Source organism: Mesitornis unicolor, unplaced genomic scaffold, assembly GCF_000695765.1.
Source record: "Mesitornis unicolor isolate BGI_N332 unplaced genomic scaffold, ASM69576v1 scaffold2108, whole genome shotgun sequence".
Lineage (NCBI taxonomy): Eukaryota > Metazoa > Chordata > Aves > Mesitornithiformes > Mesitornithidae > Mesitornis > Mesitornis unicolor.
Genome location: NW_010199572.1, coordinates 10,632 through 35,773, shown reverse-complemented (window position 1 = coordinate 35,773; position 25,142 = coordinate 10,632). Strand labels below are relative to the sequence as shown.

The 25,142-nt window shown below is 38.8% G+C and overlaps 1 protein-coding gene across 1 annotated transcript; it reads right to left on the bottom strand.

Annotated features, from left to right (window-relative positions):
* Positions 1 to 1,058: 1,058 nt before the first annotated feature.
* Positions 1,059 to 22,228, bottom strand: SLC6A19 (solute carrier family 6 (neutral amino acid transporter), member 19). Its single transcript, XM_010189476.1, has 12 exons — positions 21,972 to 22,228; positions 13,584 to 13,724; positions 11,878 to 12,015; positions 10,441 to 10,622; positions 9,574 to 9,684; positions 8,705 to 8,817; positions 6,809 to 6,937; positions 5,907 to 6,063; positions 4,975 to 5,179; positions 4,326 to 4,485; positions 2,437 to 2,599; positions 1,059 to 1,293 (listed from the first exon to the last, which is right to left on the bottom strand). Exons 1-12 carry the CDS (start codon positions 22,171 to 22,173, stop codon positions 1,084 to 1,086), a joined length of 1,911 nt encoding a protein of 636 aa, XP_010187778.1. The 5' UTR covers positions 22,174 to 22,228; the 3' UTR covers positions 1,059 to 1,083.
* Positions 22,229 to 25,142: the final 2,914 nt, after the last annotated feature.

Sequence of the window (25,142 nt, the reverse complement as noted above, 5' to 3'; positions counted from 1 at the left end):
AGTAGATATACCCTAAATATGCCCATTTCTTGTGATTATAAGGGAATGTCAATGTGCCAATTGGATCTGTTCTTGTCTTAAAAGGTGTGTGATACAGGGGGACGTGTACAGAAACAGCTGGATGAAAGGGACCTCCTATCCAAAGGTGACTGCCTGCTTCTGGCATGCAGTCTGAGTGCTCTACTGACACCCTTTTCCCTCTCCAGTGACCACATAAGGAATGGGACTCCTGACTGAGCTCCTCGAGGTCATACAGAAGGTAGCAGCTTGAAATAGTCATAAGATAGGTGTGCATGTGTGTGTGTCCATGTGCATGTGAACTAGAGCTACCTACCTTGACTATGACAAATGAGGGCAAAATGTTTGCACCACTTGAGTCCCTTGGATGCCCTATCGGGATGCACCTTCTAGGCAAGTGGTGCACCCCTTGCTCACGGTGCCAGAGAAGGCAGATTGTGCCATTTCCTGAGCAGTTGCTGCCCTGTCACAAGATTACTTCTTCTGTCATCAGCAAAAGCTGTGCTATAAGCTGGGAACTTGGAAGTAGCAGACAAATAATAAATTATACTGGATTACAAATGAATCAGACTGTTATTCTCATACTTAGAAATGTTTTTATTAAATATTTTAAACTTCTGCATGAGACAAACAATATTGGTGGCTTTGCGCAACACAGTGGCTTGTAAAATAAAAACAATTTAATGTTCAAGAGAAGTCAGTATTAAATTACCCTTCATATTGGCTACCCAATCAGAATGATTGGACATGGAAGAGTCACTTATGGCTGCCAAGCGCAGAGCATTCCCAGACAGAGACCTGCAAGCCAGTTTCAAACAAGCTGGCTTCAAAACCAGCAACAGGACAAATGATTTGACCTGGTGCCCCATCACTTGCAAATGTGGCTGTTTTGCTTCCAGGATCCGAGCCATTACCTCTTCACAGTGCGTTGCGTTGTTAAGTAAACAAATGTTTACCTGGAAACAGCACATAGTTATCCTTGTATGAAAAAAATTAACTCTGGATTCTTAAAAAAAATCTACTTTTCTCGCCAACAAAGTATTCTTCCACATTTTTAAAATGGTTTCATTCTGAATGCTTTAAGTTCCCATTAACAGAAGTCTCAGATGTGGAGATCATAAGGCCCGTATGATCACTTTTTTTCTGACAGCAATTTCTGATGGCTTTGTAGATGGCAAAGACAGGGATGGCCAAACTAGGCACTCCAGCGAGGATTACAATAATAACATACACCCAACTGGGATATTTAATCTTCTGTGTTTTGGGGAACTCCTCCTGAAAGAGCAAACAAACAAGTTGCAGAAAGTTGTGAGGAGCAAGTACCTGGGAACACATACACATTCAGTAATTCAACAGGTCAAAAATGTAATCAGAAGAGTATCTAGCCACAATGGAACAATAGCATGGCAATTCTATGGCAGTTTCCAGCTCAAGGGTTTCCAGTCTCAGCTGTTTTGGACTGATTTTTACTTAAAAGCAATGGAAAGAAGATGGTGTTTAAGAAGCAGGAGCCAGGAAGGGAGACTCTTCAAACACTTCCCGAGCATGACGAGAGTGGGGCTAAGGGGGATGCTCACAGGCCACCAGGGCTTGGTGGCCAAATGGCATTTGGGTGGGAAGGCTGAAATCAAAAGGTGAGGGAGGGCTGAAACATTATTAAGAAGAAAGTGAGACTGCCAAAGAGGAGGCAAGAAAGCAGGCCCTTTTCCCCACCTTCCTTTCTCTCCCTTTCTGTCTGAAAATAAAAATTTATCTTTACAAATTGAGTGTGCTGCATGACTGTTTCTACTTTAAGGATGTTGACTGGTACAAGACCAAAGAACAAAAAAATAAAAAGCTACACAGGATGGAGAAAATTATAATATGCCCTTCTCTGTACTACATACAGCTTTTTATTCTGCAAGGGAGGAAAGGAGAAGTAGGTAACTTATTGGTACAATTATAATTTAAATCACATTAATACATTTGGAAGAGAAAAGAAGAAATCTGGATATTAATTAATATTAATTTCTTCTGCCAGTGATGAGTAACCCGCACTACTGCAGGTCTGTGATTTTAAATGCACACAGAAACAAGTGCAATATCAAAATGGCTTCACAGATTTGGTCCTTTGTCAACATAGAAATTCTTTGACATTTCCATAATCCCTATAATCCATGCTGAGGAACTATCTGTGTTGGTTTTGTCCACTTTGGAAAAGCTACTCAGGTGTCACTATATACCAGCTGCAGGCATCACAGCTGAATTTCGGACTTATTTTTCTAAATGTTACTTTTTATTAGTACTTTATGTCTTGTAGTAAGTGTTTTACTAGAAAACTGTTTCAGATGGGATATTAATATAATTGACTATGACTCTTACATCAAAGAAGAATACATAAAATAATTCTAAATAAATATTTTGGTTTGATATACTTACATAGCTAGGGTCCCAAATGCTGTAGAGCAATTCTTGGTTGACTTTCACCACAAAATAAAAGAAGAAGATAACTAACATAATGAGAGGACTGATAACTCTCCAGGTAACCTGCCAGAAAATATTGGGCTTGTGTCCAATCATGAACTCAATATCCTTGTTAAACCTAGAAACAAAACCAGGAAGTTCAGGACAGTAAAAAGGTGGTCAGGATCAAAAGGTGCCTGCTCATAAACAGGGAAGTTCAAACTACACCTAGCTGTGCTTTCCAGGATTTTCCTAATGTCCACATGAAATGAGGACTGATAACATCAGGAGTTAGACCTAAGTCATTCAAGTTCAGGCAGATCCTGCTGTAACCATGTTAGAAGATTTTAACTCACAGTTCTCAAAAGTAAGTCAGGAAAATTAGTTCTGTAAATGTAGCTGAGTCTTAGTTACTATGTACGTTTATTTTCTCTTTTCATCCCTAACCTCTAAGATCTAGGTATCATTCTTAAAATTATATACAGCCCCAAGCCCTGGCTGCAAAGCGCATCCAGGTGTAGTTCCCCTGAGCGTCAAGGACAACACGCAGGTTCTCCTTCAAGCAGGAGAGCCGTCTTTTTGTCAGTGACCCTTTCTCAGAAGGTGGTCATGGAAACTCATCTGGAGCAGACATCACCACTTTTGGGCCGCTCCGTTAAGTTCTGCACTTAAAGAGGTCTACAGTGATGTGTACTGGCCAGGAATATGAAAGATTTGTGTGAAGTCCTTTTCTGAATCAATCCCCAGTCCTGTGTGGCCTCAGCCCATGTTTATGTCCTGTGAATAGTTTTAATTGCACTTTGTAAAGTGTTCTGAGATTTTAAAGGGAAGGAAAAGTGATCAACATAGACTTTTCTGTCCTTGATAATTTAAAATAAACCTGTTCTTGCTACTGTATTACCTCTGCTTGTCTAATGTACATACATTCTTTCATGCCTCCTCTGACAGTGTAAAGTCCTATGTATGGGAAGACTGGTCACAAGGGCATTCACCCCACTGCCAGGAGCAGTATAGCTGGAGGCTCTGGCACATGTTCAAGAAAAATCTATGGGTGATTGTAGTCTCCACGCTTCTTTTCAGATTTCTTATGTATGAATTATAAACCAAAAGTATTATAAAATTACATCTCTAGAAAGTTGATAGGATAATTACTCACTGCTAGAACTGATAAAGCCCTGAATCTCTCAGCCGAGGATGTATCTTCGTAGCCTTGGCTTTGCATCCTGCTGTAAAACATTATCTGCAGCCTGCCTGGAGATCCCTGCTTTGGACAGTATCATTTAGCATTCATTCTAAACACTCCTAGGTGATACCTCTGTTTTAAACTTTCAGCTCTGTGCCAATGTGCTTATACTTTGCTTCCGCTAATTAAATATTTAATGCAATTACCCTGAAGAGGACTCATTGTGAATGTCACCATGTTTAAAATGTAAATGTGCTATAGTGGCAAATACTACTGCAAATATGTACATTCTGATGCCTACTTTAAAAATAGATTATTTGTCCTCATAGTATTATACTCTAGGGCACTTGCTAATGCCTAATATTTTCTTGCAATATCTTAGGAATGTGTTTATTTTATCTGGTTGTTATGAAGCATTATCTATTATAATTTATTAACAGAAAAGTGGAAAGCTTACATGTACAAATAAAAATCCCCACCACACTGTTAAAAAAACTTCTTTTCTTTTCATTGAGAATGGTTTTAGAAACCTAAATCGTATAAGCAACCCTAAACTACAGGTGCATAACTTCACTGATTTCTATAACAGAAATGCAGCGCACTGAGAAGTAGCAAGATTGCAGCTATACAAGTAATCAACTTACACACTAGTTTGTGGTAACATTTAACTTGTATTTCATACCTGTCTATTCCATAAATGTAGACGACTGAAAACATCTCACAAAATGCAATAATTAGCAAGGGAATAGAGCCAGCAAAACTGTCAAACAGAGCCAGCCAGTAATTACCAGAATTCAGCACAAAAATAAAAGCGATCAAGTAAGACCCCACACAAATGAGACCTGTGAGAAAACAAAAAGCAACAAACAACAGCACATTTAGGCAAAGAAAGCAAAAGTAAGACATTTTCCCAGTATCTAGAAGGCTCTATACGTAATTTTTAATTCAGTTGCAGCCTAAAGCTAACCACTTTATTTTGTAATGGTACTCTCAGAAAGCCTGCTGGTAAATTGGTGAAACTCTCTTGACACTGCACAGGTGGGAGATGGTGCAAACAAAACAGGAGAAGGCTGAAGAGAGAAAGCAGGTCCTCTTCCTCTCCATCATCATGAACAGGCTGATGGGCGAGCCATGGAGTGGATCTCTGCAGGCTCAGAAGGAACCTCAGAGGAGCTGCCCCACTGGGGGACATGAGAAAACCTTCAGTAGATTGCCTAGGAGTCTTGAGACCATGACAGATCAGAAAGCAGGTGGGTGGAGGGTTGATTTTTCAGCATATAAACTGTTCCCTGGGGTGGGAGGAAGTCTCTTGTCTCTGAAAAAGCACTTACCAGTAACAAGTTCCTTAGGCACTCTGGGAGGTATAATCTTAAGATCTTGTAAAGGTACAAGCACACCTTCCATGTTTCCAAACATAGATGACAAACCCAAGCAGAAGAGCATGATGAAGAAGAGGATGGACCACAAAGGTGAGACAGGCATCTTGGTGATTGCTTCAGTGAAGACAATAAAGGCTAGGCCAGTTCCTTCGACTCCCTGTGAAAGGTTTCAGAAGCTCCAAAATTAGGCTCATTGACATCACGCAGCACTTAAATTACATTGGTATTCACTAGGCTTGGTGGATGCTACGTCATACCACAATAATTATGCTTTTTGTTTCCACAAAGACCTCCTAATGGAGCAATATATTTACTGCAATTATAATGCAATCTTAGTTCATGGGATTTTATGGACATCTATTTTCATTTGTCATTCACCACCTTTTTAACAACAAAAAAAAAAGGGTGCACATATTGAGCTCTTCTTGTAACTTTTTTCAATCTGGTGCCAACATCCATTCTTCCTGTGTTGTGACACACTGGTACTGATCAGGACAGGACTTGCTCCAGCTGCTTCCTTGCTCTGGGAGTCTCTTCCTTGGTCATCGTGTCCCACCATGGCTGCAAACAGCTGGTTCCAAAGAAATACCTGGTGCTGTTTTGCCAGCTACATGAGGCCAGCCTCAAACACTTGTGGGTTTAGCTATTTGTCTGACAAATTGCCAGTATTTTTCAGAGGAATTAAACAGTTTATCTCTTCAAAAGCAAAATGGGGTAAACAGAAGTAATTCTTCAGATCAAGGGCATTTGAAATCAGTTGCAATCAATCAGTGGAAATATAAAAAACCTGACCACCTCAGAAGAAAAATATAAAGCAATTAAAAAATTGCTGTGTGTTCCTACCATATTTATGGTATCAATATGAGTCAAGGTATTACACTTACATCATTCAGGAAAGTTTCCAGATTACAGGATTCAAACTTCAGGCTTGCAAAAAGCATCGGATTAGTCATGTTACATAGCTGCTGCATTTGTTCAAAGTTATCTTGGGTCACATTACCTTCTGGCAAATCAAATGCATTCATCAGAGTAAGAATATTTCTGAAAAAGTGAAATACAAGTAATTTGAAATTATTTATTTGTAAGCATTCTCAGGATTCATTTTCATAATCAAGCAAGTTGTTAAGAGCCTGGTGTCTTTTATAAAGATACAAAGGAAGCAATGATTCTGTTGCTCAAGATCAGATTTTGAAATTGGGGAGCCCAGCAGTTTTGTCCATATGCAAATCTTCCTTTCTTCTTCCAAGATGAGTCTGACACTGCCTTTTATTTCATAGATGACAGCAAAACAGATCAGGCACACTAAGGGACCTGTGCAGAAGTTCAGTGCCCATCTTTGCACTGCAGACTGGGCATCAGTTCCCAGACTGGGCAGCTTCTGAGGATGTGTGAGGTGTCTGTAGTTATATGCCATGCACTTTTACAGCTGAATATGGAGGAACTTGACTGCAGCCCACAGGGTCTGGCAGACCGGGTTAGAAGGAAGTCTGAATTTCTCTTGAAATTCAAGGTATCTTTGATGACACCTCAGCAGTTAAGCTGTCCAGGAGGCAACCTAAATACAGAGCTGACACAGGGACTAGGCTATATTACATTCATGCCATATGTCAGCTCAGCAGGCACTGATGATTCTGAATTTTATTCCACTTTTTTTTTTTTGCAGTTTCTAGACAATTTTCCAGTGGTTGGTAGAGCTTAATCTAATGAATTAAAATGGGAAGAATGTAATTAATTAATTAGGGTAATTTCCCAATGTATTATGCAGAGTCACTAGCAAGTCACTTACTTGTCAAAACAGTCATCATATCTTTCCGTGGCTCTGAATCCAATGATAGAGTATATGACTGTTGCTGCATAGATGGATGTGAAACCGTTGATCACTGAGATAATCAGAGCATCTTTCTCACAGTTATTGCTGTAATTCAAAGAGAAGAAAATATGGATTTCAAAAGCATTCCCAAAATAAATGCTAAAAACTGGCTATCAGGACTAACAAAAAAGTAGTCTACAGACGCTTAGGTACATCAGCATGCTGTCTAGGAGTACACAAGTGCAGCTGTTAAAGATAGATTTAGTGAATTGAAACTTAATGCCTTAAGCAATTTAATAACTATGTTTTGGGTATTTTTTTCCCAAATAATCCCATTTATAAGCAATAACTGCTGGAGTTTTTTTTTCCCCATTTGGCTCATGGAAAGAAAAGCTTCAGGGGCAAAAAAGTATGTCTTCTCCTTTTCATGCCTGGCATGCATGTGTGCAGTCACACATTGGCATAGGCTGCATCTTAGCTGCTGGCTTATTCTTCTGCAAAGTGAAGGATTTGGGTTTGAATTCAGACAGTCAGAAGGGAGAAGTGACCAAAAGTTTCTATAGAACTTTGGTAAGGTGAAATTGCAGTAGCCAAGAGTGCTTGGAAACAGTTTTGTTTGATTGTTGGACAAAAGATGATTAAAAGTGCCCAAAATGTTTTGAAAATACATTACGCAGATGAGATTGGACTGACAAGTGGTTCCCTTGTGAAAGTTAAACTCCTTGGCAGAGATGTCTCTGCCGTGGGCCCTTCCTGCCAACCTATCTGTGCTAAGATGAAAAAACTGCAGAGCCAGAAAGAGACTTTCATCTGAGAAAGGAGATAAAGAATCAATATTAAATTAGTTAATGGTTTTATGAGAAGGCTGTAAAGCTCTAGATATTGTATTTCTCTTCGGCAAGAGAGGACTGTTGAGATTAACTTGATGTTGTCATATTTAATTTTCTGATCACTTTGAAGAGGAGAGGAAAGACAAGCCTGTCCAGCCACGACCCACGACTCTGGGACCTTTTCTCATACATAGCATTGTAAATAGGTCTCTGCTGAGCGGAGGGCATTGGATTGTAATTTCTCACTGTACGCTCTCGTCAGTTTTTTCACTCTAGCATGAGATTCTCAATTACAGGCTTGATAAAAATATTTCTTCCCTTCAGAGAAAGTAAGTTGCTCAAGACTCTCTTGGTTATGAATGAGTGAATCCTTGATGGCATTGAAACCTCATGGTATTTTCTGAGATGCTTATGCCCCTAAACCGTCTGGGAGCAGAGTCATTCACACCTGTTTCAGCTGGTGGTGGACTGCAGGTGGCCCAACACTGCAGTGTAACACTATGAAATTTGCATGGTTTTTTCTTCATGGGAATTTCATTACTTTCTGCAGTTTCCTCAAGTCATGAATGATTGAGAATTGAAGGAATGTGGCCTGGTGCCATGGCCCTACATGTTGGAAAAGCAGGAAGACACTGCTCCTTTTCTTTGGGTCTTTTGGAAAGATGCAGAACATTGTCAGCCCTCCTCCTCATGGTTGTGGGAACAGTGACTTGGACCTGAAGCAGGGCTTGTCACAAAGGGCAACACCATGCATTGAGCACTCCAAAAAAAGGAAGCTCCTGTTCATCAGATAGTGATGGGCAGCTGGTTGCCTTCTTTCTAGCCAGCATCACCACATCTTTCTGCAGTAAATTGGCCAGCACTGGGACCTCAAATCTTGACTTGGGAGAGCTAGGATCAGTCAGAGATGTGCCTTATGTGGCTGTGGGGATGGTGTCCCAGTTCCAAGTAATTACTGCATGATGATAGGGCAGAAGTGGACATGCTTCATTTGAAAGAATTAATTATTCATTTAAAATTTGGCTTTTGCCTGGTTACTTACTGAACAGAGTTGTAACTGGAAAATGAAATGAGTCCTCCAAAGGCCAGAGAGAAAGAGTAAAACACCTGAGCACCTGCGTCCAGCCACGTCACTGGGTTAGCCAGCTCGGTAACCTGAAACATCACACGTACGGCTTTAAACATATGTAACATTGCTCTATAGACTGAATACAAGGGATTTAAAACAATAATTAAAACAAGAACACTGAGCATTCAGAATGCATAATTTTTGAAGAATGTTAACAAATAAGTTAAACTGTCAAACTTACTTTGTTTTTTCCAAAATGAAAACTTATCTGTAGGTTTTCTACAAGTATTTTGAAAATCGATAAACAAATTACTTTTCATAGCTAGCAGTTGCCATGCCTATTTCCAGGAAAGGTTTTTACTATTTAGCATTAATGATGACCATTCAGAGGACTTCTCACAGAAAATGAAACCCTTCTTAATTTTTTTTAAAAACTGTCATATAGTTAAACTATTGTCTTAAGTCTTTTGTCCATATAACCTTACTGATTAGATGGGTTTTACTCCCAGCTGGACAATCTGTGCTTTAAAGTTAGACTCATCCTTGACTGGGTTACAGGAAAAGAAAGCAACCTGCTGTTATAGTAACCCCATTGCATTGCTCTGTGATGTTCCTTCCATTCTTTATAACAGATTTGATGGGGGGATGGAGAGAAAGAATGTGTGTGTATGCGTATACTTTACATCTGATGCAAAGGATTCACCTCTCAGAATCAAGACTTTAAGGATCTCTGAGGGACAGTTAGAAAAGCACCAATGGAGAGGATTAATTTTCAATCAGCTGTTAATTACAGAAAGAACTACATCGTGTTTCACTGAGGTACGAACCACGCAGTGACTTACATTAGGGGTGAAGAGATACACGATTCCATTGGTTGATCCTTTCAGCGTCAACCCACGGATTAGAAAAATGGTAAGCACAAGGTATGGAAGAGTTGATGTTACATACACAGCCTACACAAGAAGCGTGGAAATAAAACACTGAAGTAAAACTGAGCACTTGAATAAAAATAGCACTGCAGGGAAAAAATGTGGGGAATAAACAAGGTACTCTGACTAGCAAACAATAATGGCAAGTTTCAAGCAAGCCACAACTTGAATATTACAGAAAACTATGTTCAAGAGAAATAGTATGTGCAGTACATTTTGTTAATAAATATTTTTACAGTTGTAGTGCCCTATTTTAGACAAATTGTCATTGTTAAAATTAAACTCAGATCATTGAAAAACACCTTAAAAAATGCCCTGAGATGAGGTTGATGCTGCTGATGGGGCTTTGCTGGGCAGCAAAACGTTAAGTCACTCTTTTAGAGAGATAAAATTAAGGACTAGCACAAGCCCAAATATAAAGCTGTGCATGTCTGTTTTGAAGAGAACAGCCATAGCAAAAAGCCAGAGTCCCTCAAACTCACGTTAAAGTTTTATATTAATGTTAAAGTAGTAATAACTAAAGAATGCTTTACTAGGACCTATAAGGACAAGGAAGCTGAATTGCTCACAAAACTCTCCACATAAATTCAATACAATCCAATCAAATTTCATTTCATTAAGCTTCCTTCTTCAAAAGCAGCCCCAGTGATGACACATGAAGTTTTAGGCATGATTTTACTCAGTAAACAAGCAGTTTCTACACTGTGATTAAATCTGTATGATTAGGAATCACAACAGCATAATGAATATCATCAAATAAAAAAAGCCAAAATAGAGTACCTTTCCTGTTGTTTCGATGCCTCTGATTGTGCACACATACAGTACACCCCATGCACATGTTAAACATAACAACAGCCACCACTGTATAGTGCCTGAATGCACAATGGAAGTGGAGATGTTTAAAGTTTCTCTGTACCAGAAATAATCTACAGGGGAGCTCTTGGCACATTCTTCTATGTAATCTGTAACCACAAAATGGTTTTCATTCTATACGTATTTTATTTACTTGAAAAAAAGGAAGTTAAATAATAAACACCAGTGTTCTAAATTATAGCACCTAATGCCAACTAATTTGTTGTTGACAAATTTCAGATTCTTAGAGGCTGGTTTCAGGGGAAAAATGAGACATTAAAGAGACAATCATTTAACAGGGATTTTAATACAGATTTTATTGTTATTTCTATTAATTCAACCATGCAGATAAAGTCTTTGAAGCTCACTCACAGACTCTTGTATCTTTATAATTTTTTTCTTTTTTTTCCTACAAAAATATGAGTTTAGAAGCCCTTTGTGCCAAAGAAAGCATTGATAGGATTTCTAAGTGAAGAAAAGCAGTTGGGCAGATGTTTTTTAATGATTTTACACTTTCTACCTTGTTTTAAAACAAAAACAAAAAAAACCCCAATCGAACAGCTGTGGGGTTTCCACATGCATCCTGCCCTTCCTTGCCTGATGGAATGGGCGCCTGCCCACAGCTCCCTGCAGCCAGGCAGCTCTTCGCCTTCTGCACCTCCTTCAGATCAGCAATACTTTGTCTTTCTGCTTTGTGGGGCATCGTTCAAGGTCTTGCCAGCTCAAGTAGGGTTCTCAGCTCCCTGCAATGTGCTGACCTGTGCAATATTTGGCCCTGGCCTGCCCTTACATGAGGTTTTTTTATACTTATTCTGGGAGGAGAGGAGCAAAGCTCTCTGAAGAGCTGTTCACTGACCCACCAGAAAAATCTGCTTCCTACAGTTTCATGCAGGGCTGACTATAGAAAACAAAACTGCTGTCACCAAGCAGTCTCCAAGGGGCTATAGAATGTTGTCATATTGAGAGATACAGGTGTTTCATGTGGATTATGCATCTCTCTCTTTTTTTTTCCCTTTCTTTCAATATGCTAACAGGGAGCTGTTGGTGAAGAGATGGATGAAACGCATCATCTAAATGTGGAAAATGTTAATGTTTGTGCTAGACTTGCACTTTATGAATATTCTGCATGTGAACACATGTCAAAATCAGCCTTGAAGTTTCATATAAAAAGTCAAAATTTATCTCAAAGATTATAACATTTTATATAATGTGAATTTTTACAAAACACAAGCATTAGAATCGCACATTGTTCCTGACAGGACTGCCATGCCTTGCTATTGTTTTGCATAAAGAGGTTCAACTAGGCTAATTGCAAGAAATGTAAAAATGTGCTGAACAACAAAAGACAATATTCATAAAACATACCTGTTCTGCTGTCATTGAGAGGACAGCTACTCCAAGGCAGGGGTTCTTGGAAGGAGTTGAAGAAATACCACATTACCCAGGCAATAATAGTATTATAATATAAACCCACCAGGAAGGATACAAACATTGCTGCTATGCCTAAAAAAAATAAAATCAAAACACAATGTAAATTTCAATACTCTTGTCTTCAAGACATATCAAAAGATATGGCATGAGCCTCAACCTTACCCTATTCTCCTTCCCACCCTAATTCCATGATTTATAGCCTTTCCCCTCTCCTCTCTTTATTTTGGATGTAGGTTTAATCCCTGTGAATTTGTTACCTAAAAGTTGGACAGGTGAGTCCTACATAGATGTACGGTTTAAAACTACTCTGGGACTGAAGCCGATGCCCACTTAGGAGGCAACATTAGGAGTGACTATGTCACTACAGACACTACACAATCATGTTTGCAGTCCTGTCCACTGATATCTAGGGAGTCTGGGATGTTTGGTACAGATAAAGCTCAACTGACACCTTATTTTGCCTAAATAACCAGATTGTCTTCTCTTTCCACAATGTCACTGCAGAGGTCAGCAGGTGCATTTGGCTAATCTTTGTTGTACAGGTTAGAGAGCTGCCAGAAAACAGTCTGTGAAAATGTGCAGGATTCAAGCTGGCACCTCTTCTTCTTCACTTGCTACCAAGTAATCAACCTCTGGTGACTTCTCTGGCAGACAATAAATGCTAATGATTAGCTCCTGAAGGCTCTTAGGTTCTGAAGAAGTTTGAAAAATTCCAGATGCAATGAACAAATAAATTTTGTAACTGATTTACAGATGCAATGGATGCCAACAACTGTCCTAACTGGTTATGTTTCTTCCCTTTCAAGTGTGTGGTGATCACAGAAACACAGAACAGCTGAGGTGGAAAGGGACCTCTGGAGGTCATCTTGTCCAACCCCTTGCTCAAGCAGGGCCACCTACAGCTGGTGGCCTAGGACTGTGTCCAGGCAGATTTTTTAATATCTTTAAGGATGGAGACTCCACAACCAATATGGGCAACTTGCACCAGTACTTGGTCACCCTTCTAGTGTTTCATGATATTCAGATGGCACCTCCGGTGTTTCCTGTGTAATAAGGTATCTGTGGAGTTTTTAATGCTGTGTGCATCATGCTACTTTTACTACACTTCAGATAGAGTGCTTGAATACTCAGAGGTCTAATACAGAATGTGAAGATGTATTTCCTGCAAAATACTGTCTCCATGGCTTTTAGCATAGTATCTCTCTCAGAAGTAAGAAAGTAACATTATATGGAGATGAAGTCTAGTAGACCAGCTTAGAGAAGAATTTGGCTATAATTTATCCACAGAACAGTTACAGAACAAACTTTTGACACACTTACATCCTAATGGCAAAATCAGGCAATATCAAAATAGAGAAAATATCTCTGAAGTCCGAAATTGGTATCAAATTAGAGAAAGGTTTTAACTGGATCCATAGTACCTGAGAATGTGGACACAAAATTGTCATAGTGCCTTAACACGATTAGTGTCACCTATTAATGCAGATTTAGTGAGAAGGGAAAGAAGTAGATCCTGGAATCTCTTACGGCACACTGAAATAAAATCCTAAACCTTTGCTTTTAAGATGATCAGTTCAGAGACTTGTGCTTTCTCATGTGTTGTTTCTTTTTTTTTTTTTTTGTATCCTCTTCAGACTTACCAACTCCTTTCAGGGTAGGGTGGATAGAGCTCCAGACACCCACACTGCCTTTCCTCAGCCTTTGACCAATGGCAAACTCAAGATGAAGCAGGGGGATACCCTCCAGGACTAGCAAAATCAGGAAAGGGATCATGAAGGCTCCTGAAATGGATAAGAAAAACAAATATAGTTATTTTTGATCAGTGAAGTACTACAATAAAGAACAGACTTCAGTTCTGAGGGCTTTTGAAACAGCAAGTGAGCTGTAAGCATTCTTGTGGAAACCCTTCTCCAGTTAATGAGCAATGCTTTTGCCCAATTGCCCAAGCAGAGGACTTCATTACACATGTGGTTTCAGGTAGGAATACTTATTCTTGCCAAGTGACAAACATAAACAGAAATTATACACTCCTAGGGTTAACCTTTGAAGATGCCACCCTTGGATTGCAAGTGGAGGAAAGGTGGTTACTTTCCTGGAATGACTTCCTTTATTTTCTGCTAAAGATTATGGTTTTATAATTGTGATTCATGGGAATTATATGAAGTAGTTGAATTAAGTAAGCAAGATGCCTTGAAAGATTAGGCAGGAGCCTGGCACTGTCTACATAAAATAACCGACAACTTCCTGGCAACTGTGTTCAACAGCTTTTACATTTGAGCTGTAGAGATCTGAAGTTCAGGGTTCAAACCTTGTTAGTTATGGCAAGGCTGGTTAGTATAGGACAAGTATTTTAAATTATATTTTTTTCCTGAATAAAGTGTACATCAGACATAGAGATAACATATAACACCACAGTGGAATACCAATGTGCAGAGTCAAATGCTTGAAAATTGCTACATATTTGAAACAGGGTTATCTGTCACAACAAGTCTTTCACTTCCTAATCATAGGCAGTATATAATATAAGGGCTTAAAAAAATGCAAACCAGTATGTGAACAGTTCAGGTCTGGGTATTTGCTGGCTTTTTCCTTACATATGTAATGAAAGACAGGTAACAAGTGAAAGAGGAAATTTGAAGAATGGAAACTATAGTTTTGAATGCAAGTCAATTGAATGGTTTTTGGAAAAGCTGAACTGCATGTTTTTCTGCTCCATGGGATATCTTCTTGATATTGTCTACACCAGAGTTTTAGAAATTAGCATCACTGCAAAGTCTTAATTTTCTGTGTACTTCAATGAAGTCTGCTGAAAACAATATTGTTGTATCAAGTGGCCACAATTACAATGAAATTGGTAAGCTATTTTTTTGCCTTTTGCTTGCTATTCCACTGGAATTCAACAAATACTATATACTCACCTGTCTTTCATTGACATTTTTAAGATTTACTAATCAAAATCAGTAGTTCTGAATACAAAAAATGCTGTTCAAAATGCTGAGAACTTTGAAACTGCACATGCCATGCAGCAGGTTGAATGACTATTCACTGATGCACCAGCAAAAATACTTTCTGTTGAAGCCAGTTGCCAAGGTAGCTGTATAGACATGTTATTCTCAGACTTCAGTAAAGAATGCCATTTAGCAACCCAAAAAATTCTTACTAAAAATTTAACACTTTTCAAAATCAGTATAGGTCCTCTTGTATGCATTAAAAACTATCTAGCATTGTAAAAACAGAGACTGACAAACTGAAGAGGTTTTGAAGGAGAGACAGAAAAATATTTTATCAGTGAAAAACTGAAGGACATATTATGAACTCTTTTTTGTAGAGAAGTGTGCTAAACTTCCAACTCTGCTGACTCTTTCTTTCTTCTGTGTCATTTTATCATCTAGAGAAATGGATAATATGGACATAATCACCACCAAGGATGACAGTATCCCACTTGTTTTCTTCCCCACTTCTCACACGTCAGCTACATTTCCTTTTCCAGAGAGCATCTAGTCTTTGCAAGAACAAAAGCCTCATATTACTGGAGAGCAGCCACCTGTTAGATCTTGGAGCCTCAAGCTGGTACTCTCTCATCTTGGAGGAAAGTGGCTATTTTGTAATGTCTATTTTAGTGAGTAACACTTCTCCCAAGTATTTTATTATTGGTTTCATAGAAAAGAGGATTTTTGTAGCATTCACAATGAATACCCTCTTGCTGTTGACAACCATCCCCCTACATCCTGATGACTTCCTTTCCACATGGGGGCAGGAAGTGGGACAACATCCTCACACAGAACCTCTGGTCTTTCACAGTGACAAAGTTACTTATCAATGCATGGAGCTGCAAGCAGGCAGAAATATGTCATATGCTCCAACCTTATGTCAGGCTGGCACACCCTTTCCCTGGTGCTGCACTCTATCCAGGAGCTCTCATGGGGGTAAGATAAAGACAAGAAAATTAATACCAGCAATTTTTAGTTCCAGAGCATTGTCTCTGTTTTAAGCCCAAGATACTTCCTAAGAGTCTGAAACCTGACCCTGTAGGGTTTGTAAGGCTGCTCCATCTGGATTTTTTTTTTTTATATCCCCTTCTGGATGCCAGATAAGTCTCTGCTGTACCGCAATCTCAATTCTCTCTGGCAAAGTCCTTCCTCAGCACTGGTAGTAATTAACTCCAAGAATGTGTCTGTAGAGCTACCTGATCCAAATACCCCTCATTTGCGAATAGGGTAAATACTAGTCACCCTTTGAAACTCAATTTGTAGTGATTTTAGATTATCTCTTGAAACTTAAGAATAGACTGGTAGTTCTGCTAAGGTGCATTGCTTAACCATCTTTGCTCTTAATGGACACACATCACTTTTTTTTCATCAGGTCATGGTAAGGTTGGAAATACTCCTCCCACTCTGCCCTGGTCAAAGATCTTGTTATGCATGGAAATACACAGCCTTTATAGCCCTTTTAATCTATCATAACTTGTTTCTTATCATACCTGTCAAGGAAAATACTTTTTTTGGTAGTTACCATCTCTGTTAGGGAAGATCAGGCCATTTCCTATGATGTATTGGAAGCATTTCCTTCAGAAAGCATTCAAAGTTAGTCTCAACTTTTCACTTTCCATACAAAGCAGGCTGATTTATATTCTCCTTTGGGCTCCACTTTTCCCTGCTTGAGACACCCTTGCAAACCTTAAATGCAAAGTGCTCCTCCACTCACACAGCTCTAGCTGTCTGGGCAGACATCACGTCTTACTCTCCAGGACAGCCAGGTGCAGCCATAGCACTGTCCCTACACTCTCCCTGTGGACAGCACAGTGCATCAAATTGGCTTCAAGACTCTCAGAATGGAACCATCTTCCATGGTGATGGGACGTGCCACGTGCCTTCTATGAACCTCAGTAGATTTCCTGGGGTCTCAAGATGCATACAGAGGGACCTTTATTAAGATGTCATAAAAGCCTTCAAGAATGACATATCTTTGACAAAGCAGTTGGATAAAAGGGATCCATGACCTTCCTTGCGCAGTCACAAAAAGGGAAAAGGATGCCTTTTGTGAAGTCAGCTATCACATGAAAAAGGTGTCCACTGTGTGCTCACAGCTACCCAGCTTCCTCATCACCTTCGAATCACCAGGAAATAAATATCAGGTTCTGGGATGGACAGAAATGAAGAAGGTGGGGCTTTCCCTCACCCCTTTTGGTATCACAGACATAAAGCGCATGGCACATGTATACACCTGTGATGCAGAATCTATACCCCTAAGCAAAAACCCCACAACTAAACCACTCCTAGCTTGAAGGGCTAGCCATGTCTAGCATGGTAGCTGTGATGATTTAAAGGTGCAGGATGTTCCGTGTCAGAACTTTAGGAGGGAAATTTTACAAGGGCATAAAGTGATAGGACAAGGGGGGGATGGTTTTAAACTGGAAGAGGGTGGATTTAGACTAGATATTAGGAAGAAATTCTTGACTGTGAGGGTGGTGAGACACTGGCACAGGTTGCCCAGGGAAGTTGTGGATGCCCCCTCCCTGGAAGTGTTCAAGGCCAGGTTGGATGGGGCTTTGGCAACCTGGTTTGGTGGGAGGTGTCCCTTCCCACGGCAGAGGGGTTGGACTGGATCATCCTTAAGGCCTCTTCCAACCCAAACCATTCTGTTATTCTATGATTCTATAGATAAGTAACATCACCTACATTTAGCTGCAGGAATATTGGTAAATGTTCAAGAGAAATAAAATGGCAGTTGTCAATTATCTATAGCACATTTTTTTGTATTCCTTGAGTTTTTGTATTTCCAGGATTCAATTCTAACAGCTCTGCTGTGTTTTCCATTTCTCTTAATTTCCCTCCAACCATTCTGAAAGAAGCTGCAATGGAAAAATAAGTGACAATGGCATTGCAAAGCTGCTATATGGGACATTAAAAAAAAATAAATGTGTTTTAAGCTGTCACAATTTTATGAACCTAACAAATAAACCAATGATCTGAAAATAGATGCTATATAGATATATATAATCAATAAGTAATCTTTCCAGTCTGAAAACCTTACAGTTGAGATATGAGATGCTCATCCTGTTTCAGTACTGTATTTCAGAACACATAATATTTGGTTTGAGCATCAGTATAGCTATTACATTCTCTTTAATCTAAGAGTTTCTAAAGTGAAATTGAAAAAAGATATTATTGCTTTCACATAATTCCTCATAAAGGGAAGACAGGTAGACTTCTGGCAGAGGTGTTTTTCTAGACTGTCATATTCTTAGACCTCAGCTGTAGTGAGGGTATCAGTACCAGTAAGGAACTGCCAATGTCATTACTGTCACTTTGTTCGATGTGTCGTGCACAGAGATGAAAAGGTTCTCTCTCCTGCAGTGGCAAGGTTTCCTGCAGACATAGGTGAGCTGTATACTTAAAGACCTTTATTTTAATATTGATGGTTTAAACATTAAATATACATCCTCTTTTTTATAATACTCATCAGGGATGAAACAAAAATGTTTAACAGTTGATTAAATGACATGTTGCTCAATAAAAACTAAACAAAAGCTATGTGTAATGTTGGAAATAGCTATTAAATGAAAGGAAATTTCAGTCTCATTAGGCTGGTTAAAGTACTGAGGCAAACACTGCGGCTTTTACACTGTGTGTATACTGAAATCTAGCTCACCTGTGGTAATGAGGTATTTTACAACTTTTTAAGCCATGAAAAGGATAAAATGTGCTTTACTCTACTAAATTTTACTGGGGTTAATATTCCATTTTAAAAAATATAAACTCATAGTCATGACAACAAAAGTAAGTAAATTATGTAACCACTGATTTCTTACTCTATATTTGGGTATCACAGTGTTAAAACACTATTATAGTGTTGTGTGTAGAAAGAAGCAGCCCTCAAATAATTTTAGATTTAAGTTCAAACATCTGAAAGGAAGAGTTTCCTGTACAACTCAGTGTTCCTAACTACCTTAAATACAGTCAATTTGCTGAGAAAAAAAATCACCTTCCTTGATGTTTAAGTACTACATGGGTGAATTTTCTACTTCACTATAGTCCATTTATATTTCATGAGGGATATAAAATGTGCAAACACTGATTCCCAAAGTAGGTGGACATCCAACCTAATTTGGGAGTGTCCCTGGTGAAATGCTGACTACCTATGCTCTTGCTACCAGACCTCACCCGTGCTAAATGGCTCCAAACATCCATCCATATAACTCATATTTCAGAAAGAAGAAAGTTAAGATAGCAAAGCCAACTCTCAGAAATTAGAAACTATCTTCTTGACAGAATTTATGCAATCCTGATTCTGCATGCACCTTGTGAGACAACACCCAATTATGTGATTGCACAAGACCTTTTCTCATTCCCTGCAGATCTTTACTGTGTAGTAAATAGCTGTATTTTTTTTCTATCTCTAAATGCACGGCCATAATAGACTATCGTATCCAAAGTGAGCTTTAAGACTCTATAAAATAATCATGCCAGGGATGGACTGAGGAGCAGCATAACCAGCGAAAGAGAGCAGCAGCAGGGATTCCTGCTGCTCTGCACCCAGGACTCAGTGAAAACATATCTTGGAGGCATGACGTGTGAAGACAGACACCATCCAGGGTAAAGGCACTGGACAGACTAGGAGGAAATGGAGCTTCCTTGTGAGTGTGGTGTATGGTTCATATCAGTTAACTTGGAAGAAGGAGCATAACTTTTCGATTTTCCCCTACTCTGTTACAGAAGCACCTCTGTGTCCTTGAGTGGGTCACACAAATGCAAAGATGAACGAATCATCTTGGCCATCATGCTGAGTAGTAAAGTATAAGACAACACTTGCCCAAAAGGTCTAGTAAATATGTATTTTCAACTGGAGGTACCTGAAGCCAGACTTAAGAGTGTCTGTGCAACTGAGAATGATGCAAAGTGCTGCATTTCTTGGATGTTTGCTATGCTGCAAGCATGGCTGAATGGGACTTAGAGATACAGGAGCCAGAAAACCTCATGAGGCAGAAAATGTCTCAACACCAAAATATCTTCAGAAATAAGAACTTCAAGATCTGTTTTTACAGCATGGATAGTAACATGTTCAAATTCAAAGCCATCCATCCAAAGAACAGCAAGAGTTTTTTGGTTTGTTTTTTTTTTATAGAAGAGAGAAGTTGGAGAACAATCACTGTAATGAGAGGATGGCAATGGTGGCAAAAGTTTGATTTAGCCCTACCAGAGGTCTAAATCATGTACATGCTGAGGTGCACTGTACAGCAGGGAGGGAGGAAGGATTGAACAACAGCTCTCCACCCTCATGTGTGGTGAAGTTAAGGAATCCTTCCTTCTAGGAAGCCATGGGAAGGCATTACTGCTCACTCTTATGTACTGATAAGAGTCACAGCATTTGGGGTCATGCAGAAGAACTGATAGAGAAAGTAGCAAGTCTGGCTACAGGGACACAAATCTGTAGAGTAGCTCTAAGCCCAGAGCCAGCTATGTAATTTCTTTGCCTTTCAACTTCTGCCTAAAATTTGAGTGAGAGAGTCCCAAGGAAGCAAGAACAAGCAGGGATAACTGTAGTTAGTGTTCCTAAAGCAAGGATAAGCCACAGAATGATGAAAAGAAAAATAATTGCTGCCAAAGGATAAATTAAAACACAGTACTGACAGGTACACACAAGCAATTCATAAATCCTCAACGACGTCAGTCAGAAAACCATGATCCATATCTAGTTCTTTGTGTCCATGGATGTTCATGTTTCATTTGCATTTCACATGACTAGAACAATTGGGAAATAAAAAGATAGACAGAAAATCAGGAAAGTACCTGTAAATCAACTCTGGGAAACAGGGCATGCCCACTTTCTAGGAGTCACTAGAAGAACCCAAGAAACCAAAAAGTGCCATGAATTTTGGAGATACCCATCTGCTTTTTCAAACTAAAACTGTCACACATGCAAAGGGGGTTATGATATTTTTTGTGTGTCTTGTAACTTTTTTGTTACGAGAGTTGTCTGTGCTGCAAATGACCTTCAGTTTGCACTGCAAACTCTAAACACCAGCCCATGTTAGAAAAATCTCAATGTTAAAAGCATCTCTTCTTGCAACCGAGTCATCTGTTGTTAAACATGCCTGAGTCTGTACCAGCAACCCCCCACAGAGCTCTCCTTGGTCCCTTCCCTAATTACAGAGAGCAATGTACACTGTGTACATCTAATGAAAATTACTCCGAAATACTGTTCCTTAAGCCAAAAATATACTTTCAAGGTCAAACTTCACAAAGAAACAAACAAACACTTTTTACACATATCCCAGACCAACATACAGATGACAAGTAGATTGTGGCCAGGAAAGACTGTCAGAAAATGAGAAATTTATGTTGTCTTATAGTATTTAAGCAATTGTTCAACTCAAGATCATCTTTAAAAACAAATGGCAAAACAGTGACACAAAAATTTAACATGGTCCTTCAGTCCTAACTTTAACCCTAAAGAGTCACACTAAATTATATGATAGATAGCATACATTTGGATTTTAAATTACTTAATAACACCAACTGCTAAAAACATATTCTCAACATAAAATACTTTCACATTGTTACTTCTGTCATAAATTATACATGCACTGACCCTACAGCTGATGCACAGATCAGTCCAAAACCAATGAAAATCCTATTATGAAAAGATTATTTGGGATCGTGACCAGAATCATACTCCCAAGTAGTTTATTAATAATTCTAAATATACATTATATATATGTATGTAAAGTAACATTAGTTTTAGATTGAGAAAATATACTACCAATATGACAGTGCAAGACTGATTTGATCAGTCCTCTTTCCTGAAATAAAAACAATCCCTTCCTTTTCTTCCATCACTAACATGACTTCAGTGGCTGTTCATAGCCTTCTCCATCAGACAGTCTTCTAGAGATGAACAACACTGCTCTTACAGGAATTGACCAGTTCTAAACATATCCCATTATTTGTTTCCAAAAAGAGAGATTAAAAAACAGATTAAATTAAAAGTTTATAGCCAAAATTAGTTAAGATATATTAAAGACATACCTCCTCCGTGGCTCTGACAGAGATACGGAAACCGCCACACATTTCCTAATCCCACGCAAAACCCCACGCACGTCAGCATATACTGAGCCTTGTTATCCCATTTTGGTCTGGAGTCTGCTTCTACTTTCTCAAGGACCTCAAGTTCTGCGTGGGAAGGTATCCTGTCCTCCAAGCCAGGATTGGGCAACTGTAGCTTCACCATATTTTAAATTTCCTGACTGAAAACACTGCCCAGTGAAACAGGCAGCTAGATAGAAAACTGCAAAAAGAGAACATCTATTTGCTGTCTTCAGCTATATATAGTAAACCTTTGGCACTAAACTTGAAAGTGCAAGCTTGTGGTAAAAAGAAGCGTCAGCAAATCATTCGATTGACCAAGTCAGCTCTGACACTTATTAATGCTTTATCTGTCAAGGTTTTATGGAACAGTCTGTTCATCTAGAAGAAGACATTGATTTCAGCTAATGTAATTCAGGAGATAATTTGGCTATAAACCGTAATCGCCTATAAGGTTATGAAACACCCCTTGCCACTCCCCTGTTTAAACTCACTTACATGCATATATAGCCCTATCAAATATGAAGCAAAAAAGACTCCAGTGGCCTCAGACTGAATATAGAGGTTTCACACTATTTTTATCAGGAAGATAAACTGTTTATGAATCACCATCACATTCAGTTTCCCATAGTGTATGCTTGCAAAACTGTACATTCTGTGATAATTACTACAACATGTTCTTCCTTCTCTGTAAGAGATCTTACCTTATTAAATGTTCTGACAAAAACAATGGAGAAGGTTAGGGATTATAAAATCTGACCTTTAAAAACATAAGGTAATCTGCTTACCCTAACGCCTCTAATCATTATAGAACAAGGTCTGAAGAACAACATCGTTCTTGGAAATGGACTTGAAATCAGAGGTCCCTTCACCTTTTGAATGAACCGAAGATACACAGGTCAAAAATAAAAAAGACACACTGGTTAACAAATATCACAGATATCACACGTATTCTCATACTTTCAGTACAATCATAAGACTCTTACATTTATACCTTGGTGTTATCAAAAGGTAAGTACTTGCCACTGAAAACTAAAAAATCTAACACAGTATATGTTGTAAGAAAGAGATTTGTCAGCTAAGCCCTGCAAACTCATTGCATACAATGATACAGTGAGGTTAAAATAAAGAACAGGAAGGGATCTTGTAAGTCTAGCTCCTGCCAAAAAGTTGAACATATCACAGCATCCTTTTGCAATCTTATCATGTTAATTCAAAATGTATCTTTTTTGTAATTCCTATTTATAAAAGGCTGGTCTAGCATTTCAGTCTTCTTATGCCCCCAGAAGGCTGTTCATTATCTTTTGAATAGAAAGGTAACAAAAAAGTCTCCATCCTTGACATGGACAATTGCATACTGTAGCCGAGATTTAACTCAGCTAATACATCCAGTTGTGGTCAAGTGGCAGCTGGTCTACTGAAGTCCAAAAAGACTACATTTACTGTACTTCTCTTGTCTAGAAAAATCAATTTTCACTTATGAGTGGCAGTAGAGAACTTCCAAATTCCAGCTTTTCAACTTCCAATTTGCCAAAAAGACATTGACCTACTGGTTAATAGTAAGAAACTGCATGGTCTAGAAGCTCAAAATTTGTTTGTGTTATTATTCTGCCTCCTGAATCAGTGGAAGATAAAGCTAGTATTCATGCTGTAGGGAATATGAGGCAGTAATAAAGAGCAGACAGAAGACAAACAGGAAAACTCAAAATCCTATTCACAATATTGCTACATTCCCTGAGCAGTAGCTTTAGTTCTAAATCTTTGCAAAGACATATGCAGAGCCTATTTCAATAACTGAATCAGATGATGATTACATGCTAACTACACAACACATCTTATAGCTGTAATCTAATGATTCTTTGTAATCAGAAATATTTGACAACCACAATTCTGTATAGACTTTATTGAACCTAAACCAGCATATTTCTCTTTAAGCTCAGTGCAAGATGACATGGAAGGAATGAATGTAGCTTCCCTTGAGAATCAAATCATACGAGGAGAAATTGATAGGATATGAAAAAAATTCACACTTGTGTTAGGATGATCAGAAAATTTCTCTCTCCTAAGTTACATGTGCAAGCAGTTTCCATCAAGATTCAAAAATACATTCCAGATTGCTTTCTACTGAATAAATCCAAAATGCCTTTCTGGAGAAGTTAATCTTACTTTGGTAATGCCAGGTCCCAGTGGTTATTAGTTATGTATTAGTTGTTAAATATTTGCAGAAGCAAATATGCTGGTATAGCATCTAGCTCAAATTTCGTTATCAGTGTAATTGCACGGCTAATGATCTCGGAAGGCACGCAGCTTTTTCTGAAGGCCCTGCCGTAGCAATGACACCAGCTCGAATCGGACCACAATTGCATGAAGGGGTTGTCTATATCGCCACCCTGTGGACTTGAATAAACAAGTTGGGGCTGCTCTCTAGTAGTCACTTGCTTATTCGACACAGACCTTTCCTAAGCAACAAGGTAAACTTTTCCTTCAAGTAATGCAAGGCTTAGGTTTGGCACATCCCATGGGGTTTGCTATGACTAATAAAGCTCTATAAAATAAATCTTTTCACAATATAGGCTGCTAAACAAGACATGTTTTGCAAATTGCTGAGCTGTCAATGGGTAAAATCCTTGACCAGCTATGTAAAGAGGAAGCACTGAATGCAAGGCTCAGTAGGAGACTCAAAATCCCCAGACTAGGAGACACTAATGATCATACTAGAAAAGGATATATGCAGGCAAAATGTTTCAGAGCTGCTTAGTTTTAAGGCTAATAATCAACAGCAGGTGGCTATGGAGTTTTTGTTGCCAAGATATGCTCTGTAGATCTTTAACTTGCTCAAAGTTTAATGCTCTGATGTTCTTAAAATCTACCTGGGTCTTTTCCAACCTAAAAAATTCTATCATTCTATGATTCTACGAAAAATAACCGAAAGACACTGTTCTTCATCTGTGCCAGTTTGATTTCTGGTGTGTGTGCTTCAAGACTGCTACCATCGGCCCACAATGGTTCAAGCAGGGATATCATGAAAACCTTGGAGAAGTCCAATAAAGTTTTGAGGCTAAATCTCTTTCCATGAGTCTGTAAACTTCTCCAGATAGGAGAGAAGTCCTTTTG